This window comes from Acyrthosiphon pisum, chromosome A1 (assembly GCF_005508785.2).
Source record: "Acyrthosiphon pisum isolate AL4f chromosome A1, pea_aphid_22Mar2018_4r6ur, whole genome shotgun sequence".
In the NCBI taxonomy this organism is placed as follows: domain Eukaryota; kingdom Metazoa; phylum Arthropoda; class Insecta; order Hemiptera; family Aphididae; genus Acyrthosiphon; species Acyrthosiphon pisum.
The window spans coordinates 86,863,204-86,870,512 of NC_042494.1; the positions used below are offsets into that span (position 1 = coordinate 86,863,204).

Here is a 7,309-nt window from a genome sequence, read left to right on the forward strand (position 1 = left end):
ATATAATAATATTATAATACCGCAGCAGGTATCTATACCTAGGTATACCGCGCATTCCCACGACGGTTATCGATGGCGATGTCAATATTAAACCGTAACAATTTTTTTTCCTCTCCCGGCGCGTGTGCAGCATTTGGCTTAAAAAGCCGACTTGACGACCTGCAGCTACATTTCGGCACAGGATTCGTGGAACGGTGGTTTGATCGCCTTTTGGCGATAAAAAACGACGTTCTCGTAGTTGAACCTACCTATATGTGTGACGTTGGAATATTGAACCGATACCGCGGTTATTATCTTTATACGAAGCTATTATTGTAGATAATAATAGGACAATGTGAGCACTCAGCGGACAATAATAAGTCATCACGACGACTATTGCAGACATGTCGGTAGATAACTGCAGCAGTTACTGTTGTGCGGTTGTGTAGACTTGTGGAAAGTTTTCAGAAAAAACGTTTCATAAAAACACGACAGTGGTTGGCACGGAAAAATGGAAAAATTCTACAGAGTGTACTCAAACGCAAACAGTACACTGCAGACACACCATAACATATACTACATTGTCTACATTAGAACGCAGACCTATAATAATAACCTATAATAAATTTTGTATATCTCGTATATCTTTTGTGTAAACTCGACTCGTAACGCATTACGCAACGATGTTAAATTCGACTAATTGGCCCCAGCCAAGCATATGCACTGCACCAGTTTTTCTTTTAAAAATGAATCTGTCCAATATCACATGTTAACAATAATGTCATGCTTGTATTAATTCTGAAAAAAACTTTTTTTTTCAAATAAAATAAAACCACAGTTTTATTGTAAACTGCAGTTGAGCAGATAATTTGTTTGAAAATGTTGATGTATAGTGTACAATGTACATATAATAATATATAAATCGAAACTCGAATGAGTAGTTTGCGAGAATCGTAATATATTAGAGTTATTAAATTTTAAGTACTAAAGATAATAAATATGTTATTTGGCTATGATTATTATTCACATACCTACTTCATAATATAATTGAATGATTATGAAAATGAATTATTCGTTCGAATTTTGATTTGGATGCGATGAAATTTAAAAAAAAAATCAACCGATTTATATTAAAAAGGGTTCTTATTTGAAAAAATAGTCTGTACCGCAACAGAATAATCCTTAAAAATTATGGTTAAGGACGAGCATTCTTGGTGAATCACCCCCTATATATACATATATACCTACAATATATTATATACCATTGTATATATCATGAAGTGTTGCAAATCTGCTGTAGTGGCTGATCACCAGAAATTGTTTGTTTGAATACAATACGTATAATGATAACAATAATATAACAGTTGTCACTATTACGATAAGTATATATATATATAACTTAACCTGACCTATATATACGAGCCTGTAGACGCTAAAATAGACGTATCACTAATTCGATCCGATGTCGACATAATATAATATTATACAGTTATTATACACCTAATATTGCACCTGCACTGTCCTGCAGTTGAGTTTAAAACGACTTTTTCCTTCCATTTGGCAAAACTACAGTGGCCTCTTTAAAAAACATTTAAACTAGCAAAAAAAAGAAATTTGTTATTATTATACGGCTCTATATAATGCGCATCAACGATCGATGCCGATTTGCATAACATATAGACGATACGCGATTTTAATCGATGGCGGCTATGGTTATTTTAACAGAAGAATAATAATATATTATTAACTAATCGATTCGAAATATTTTTGAAACAGGTGTCCTAACCTGTGGGTGGGTGGATGGCAATAAAATGGCGACAATAGCGACAAGTAGCGATTTGCTGCTCACGCGGCACCACACGTTCTTGCCAATAACGCACGCGATACGTGCGCCGAAATATAGTTTGCAAAATAATATTTTATAATATATTTCAAGCACAAACGTCCGTTTCGGGTACGAAAAAAATATGAAATATTTACAAAGCGCTGCGGTGTCGAACGGTGAATATTAATTATCGGTTTATACGGAGTGATCCATTTAGACACACTAATTTATTTCAGAAAACACCTGCAACGTTTTTGAAAATATTTCTTTTACACATAATTTTAAGTCGTCATACGAGATGCAACGTTTTTGGAGAAAAAAATGATATTTTTTACCACCTATTATATTTTTTGTTATAATTTTTTAAGTTTTTATTCTCTTTACAACTACCTATGTACATTTTTAATTTCACATTTTGAAGTAGAATATTATTCGTTGTTTTATGAACTATACCTAAATATCGAATTTTGTATAAGTATATAGTTTATTAGTATGAACTGATATAAGTATTTTAAGTTTAGATGACCAACATTTTGCGAGTTACCCAGTCATCGAAATAATTGTAATTAAAAATCAAAATATATTTTAATATATCGATGTACCCCGAACAATATTCGCTGCTTTGTAGGAACATGTGAATTACGAATTTGTTTTTTAAAGACTTAAAATTACGTAAAAAAATTAGTATTTTTTCAAAAACTGTATTAATATATATACTCACTGAAACACAATGAGTGTCTTACGTGGAACGGATCACTCGGTATACATACAATATTATAAGTATTATTGTATCATGCTGTATACAATGTTCTATTATAGCAAAGAGGAGTTTTTTTTTTTAAATCGAACGGTTCTCGACATTATATAATATTATAGTGCCGAGGTTGTATGAAACTGCACAGTGGCAAGGGCTAGCAGCTCGAACAGGATTTTTTTTCGTACATTTTTTTAGAGGTCGTACCATTTTGTACACGAGGCGCGATAAAACGTGCGTGTCAATAATATTTGTTAAATTCATTTGTTGGACGCGTATAGTATAATATTATTTTGAGTACAAACGTCTGCCATATTATATTTTATATAATTTTATGTACGACCTATTCAGTAAAAAAAAGATTGTTATCGTTACAATAGTATACATTATTGTCTATAATTTCTCGCATTTGGTCATTACATATTATATTTTTTACCTGATATATGTCACCACGGCGGTCACGGCAGACGATTTTTTTAACTGCGTTTTTTTATTCGAACAAAAATCATAAAACCAGAAAAACCATAACGCGAAGTGGACGAAAACTAAAGTGTTGACTTAAAAGTAAAAATATCATATGAATAAAAAAAATCCAGGATTAAAAAAACAAAGGATAAGACAAAAAAAACCCATAAAAAAAAAATTATTATAATTCGAGTATGTATAATTGTTAAATGTTTACAAGATATTTTGATTTTATGGAAAATAATTAATCCCTATATATATCTACTACTATTTACTACAGTATAATGTATTATATTTTTAGGTATTTCATTATTTGAATTTGGCTATATATTACTAAAGAATTAAATTTTTTTTTAATGCGTTTTAGACTACAATAAATTTAATACATTTGTAATGGTTGTTTATAATTTATAAAAATAATGCTTCTATAATACGTACATTATATTAGTATACATATTTTTTAGGCTATTTTAAATGTAGGGTTTTTTTATCCTTTCCGTTGGTTTTTTTATGCGTTTGATTTTTTTGACATTATAGAATATTAGATATTTTTTCCCAATACCGCAAACGGCAATTCGATATGTTTGACATTATTGTTATTATAATATTATTAGTTTACGCGCTTCTCGTCCTTATATAAATTGTCATTATATAAAATATTATATTAGTAAAAATTTTAAAATAATAATTTAAAAACTGTTGAAAATTTAAATAAGTCACTCGCAGTGTTACAATCCTCGGGATAGTAATTATTTACAATTAACAATTCTATCTCATTAATATAATATCGTATTAAACTCGAAACGAAAATCGGGAACAAAGACCCTGAATAAAACAACAACATATGTTGTTATATGTTAATATATTTATATATATAAATATATTATATTCAAATTCGTTTACGGCGAGTATAATTCAGAAAGTAACGGAGATCGGTTTTTTTTTATACATACAATTTAACAGATCCCATAAATAACAAACTACGTCGTGCAGGTTTGCGGAATCCACGAAATCGCCGTGAACAACGCTATGCGCATCCAAATTATATATGCATGCGAGATATATTATACACCACCACCACCACCACACAACCACCGATGTCAAAAATCCTCGATAACACAAAATAAATTTTTATCGACTAAAATCCCAAAGTCTGGCTCTCCGGAGTACACAGCGGATCGCAATACCGCATTTTAAGACTTGCGATAAGTTCGTCGAACGTACATTATATTATAATGATAATATTATTATGTACACGCAAACACTTGACCCGGCGCATTTTTTTACAAACTACGTCTTTGGACGAACTGTGGTCAACTATTTACCATAGTTATATTATACACTAGGGCTCAGATATAGGGTATATAACCGCGATAATACCTATCCGTATACCAGCATAGATGAAACTACGGGTCAGTCCATACTGACTGGAAAACCTATTTTTATAAACTCATTTTTTAATTTAAATTTGTTTTCAAATTTATTACTTGACCTGTCCTAATAAAATTATCTATTTTCTCTTATATGTATACCAGTAATTACCCACAATACCGTGGTATACCGAAAATTCCACATGTCCAACTTAAAAACAACTTATGTGGAATCTTTCAATCTAGTCTACAAATCCATGAATTACAACTATCTAACAAACAAATCCGACTTTGTCAAAAACCAGTTTTGATTAAAAATTACTGGGTACTGGGAATTTTCAATTTTTAATCTCCCATACACAATAGTACCGACTTATCTATCAGAGACCACCCTCAAAGTGTTGAAGTTCGAAGCATATTTTTTTCTTCTGTAAAACTATAGAATTTTTTTCTACTAAATGTATATTGGTAATTGGTGTGCACACGCACACTAAGGACATCGTTTTAAAATCAATACGTTCATCAGACGCTCGGATCAGAATCATTAAAATCGAACCTAACCTATATAGTGACAATAGTATTATTATAGTCTGCAGGGCTGCATGGGGTGAGTCTTTTGCAGATTTTCGTTCGGATACCATAAAATAACTGATAACGATCGCTGCCATGGGAGATGACAACATGATGCACATTATAATATTTTTGTCGGCTCGGCCGCAGTCGGTATTCCTATAATAATAAATTATTATCGGTTTTCGTAATAATATTCGTAGGTACCTATATAATATAATAATTATAAAATATATGTTTGTAAACAAAATAAAATATAGGTTTATACCTACGTACCGCGGCGTATGGTTACGGACTGATAATTTCGGTATTTTGCGATGACACAATCTCGCGTGTCGTAACAATTGTGTTTAGTTGTGTTTTGTAAACCATACTCGGGCCGTCGAGTGCACATTATATAGATAAGTATCACAAAAAAACCTTTATAACTCGCGTATTTGGACCAATCGCATATCACGTATTTTTTAAACGATTTCGTTATCGTTTGTGAATTTGTGGAATATTTACGCTCGCCGGTTATAATATCATATGTGCAAACGGAAAAAAAATGTGGTTAAAATAACCATTTAAATGGTTATTCGACACTTAATGTTGGTCTGGTATAGTGATAGCCACACACCATAGGTAAAGTTACCATATGAACTCGGTTAATGCATTATGGTTATTTTAACTGGGTAATATAGTCACCTTAACTATAACATGGCTGCGATCTAATTATGGGAAATATTTAGTGTACATATTTATTCAGTCAGTTTAACTACAAGTAAATTGCTAAAACTACATTGTATTTTTCAGTAAACAGGCACACTTATAACCAATATAACTATGTATTATAGTAATATCGACTACAATATTTTTAACCATTCCTTTTGAACACATATTATAATATACTATAACTAATACCGCATTCTACGCATTTTATCTGTCGATATCGATTGTGTTTAAGTGAAAAATTATAGCTCAAAGTATACCAACCGCTACCACTAAGTCAAGTAGTGGACCCAAAATGTTTGCGCGGTATACTTACACTCACTACACTTACTCCTCGGCATTATTTACTTCATCATTCAAACTTTTAATTTTTGTTAATAAATAAATAATAAAAACTAGGTATTTGCTGGTTTGGATATAATACTATATACCGTTTCTCGTGGCGACTGTTTTTGTTTTTTTGTCACTCACTCTATTTTGCTCGAGCTACCGTCACACGATATTTTATTACATTTTAGAATACGTCCGTATTGGAATCGTGTACATCCAGTATTATCGATTTGGACACAATCTAACCACCAAATCTTCCACTCATAGATAACCACCATCATGGACCTGCAGGAGACTGCTGAGGCTGCTACGAAGACTAAAGAGTTTCACGAAAAACTCAAGGTCGAAGGGGAAAATATTATTTTTCAAACACTTCCCGAACGAATGGTACATTTATATGAGTTGATCAACATGCCCGAGCATCGTATTACGGCAAATTATTTAGAATACAAATTTGAAGTCCTCAGCTGCAGCACGATGGATGAAAATATACAAAACAATAATATTTGTGCCGAGGAGGAAATCCCATCACGTGACACGATTCCGGCGCCTCAAACGATCGTGCCGTCCAACAAAAATGTAACCGAAATCTTTGAAATCTTTAAGCCCAGATTCTTGCAATTAGTCAAAGACAACCGTGCGATAAAAATTTGGCTAACGTTATCGGTACCGAAAATTGAAGACGGCGACAATTTCGGAGTATCCGTACAGAAAAACGTACTTTCGATGTTACAAGAGGTCGAGGAAGCGACAGTGTCTTATTTCAGAAAAGTGACTAACTATTACGACAAACGTGGAAAACTTGTCGCCAAGGTGGTGAAATATCCGTTTATAGAAGACTATCGGGTCGCTGTCGAAGAATTGGACGAAAAACAATACACAGAAATAACCTTATGCATTCACGACATTTATTTTTGCTATACACTGTTGTACGATGTTATCGTCAAGAACTTTGAAAAAATCAAAAATCCACGGCCGTCGATCGGTGACAGTATGACGTTTTAGGCGCAGTAGGACCATATGTACATTTTTGAATTTCAATTATTTAAGTTTAATAACTCTAAAGCATTCGGATTTGTGTTAAAAAATAAAAATTTGTTCTCTTGTATTTTATTCGTCGACTTTTTTAGAATAGAACATTAGCTTCTTCCGGCTCTAAAATAATGACCATTATTAGATAGATGTTATTATTTACTAATTATAATTATTTACGCACTGCAGTCTGCAATATGATCACAGTGCGTTAGGTATTATTTATAGGTTGTGAGCGCTTCGAATGAAGAATAATTCCTCGTAACCGTACTA

General features: G+C 32.2%; 1 protein-coding gene across 1 annotated transcript; it reads left to right on the top strand.

Moving 5' to 3' along the window:
* Positions 1-6,283: 6,283 nt before the first annotated feature.
* Positions 6,284-7,009, top strand: LOC100161979 (proteasome activator complex subunit 3-like). Its single transcript, XM_003240326.2, has one exon. The coding sequence runs from the start codon at positions 6,284-6,286 to the stop codon at positions 7,007-7,009; it is 726 nt and encodes a 241-aa protein (XP_003240374.1).
* Positions 7,010-7,309: the final 300 nt, after the last annotated feature.

Bases quoted from the DNA above. Each gene is read 5' to 3' on its own strand.
- LOC100161979 (XM_003240326.2), top strand. From the start codon at position 6,284: ATGGACCTGCAGGAGACTGCTGAGGCTGCTACGAAGACTAAAGAGTTT.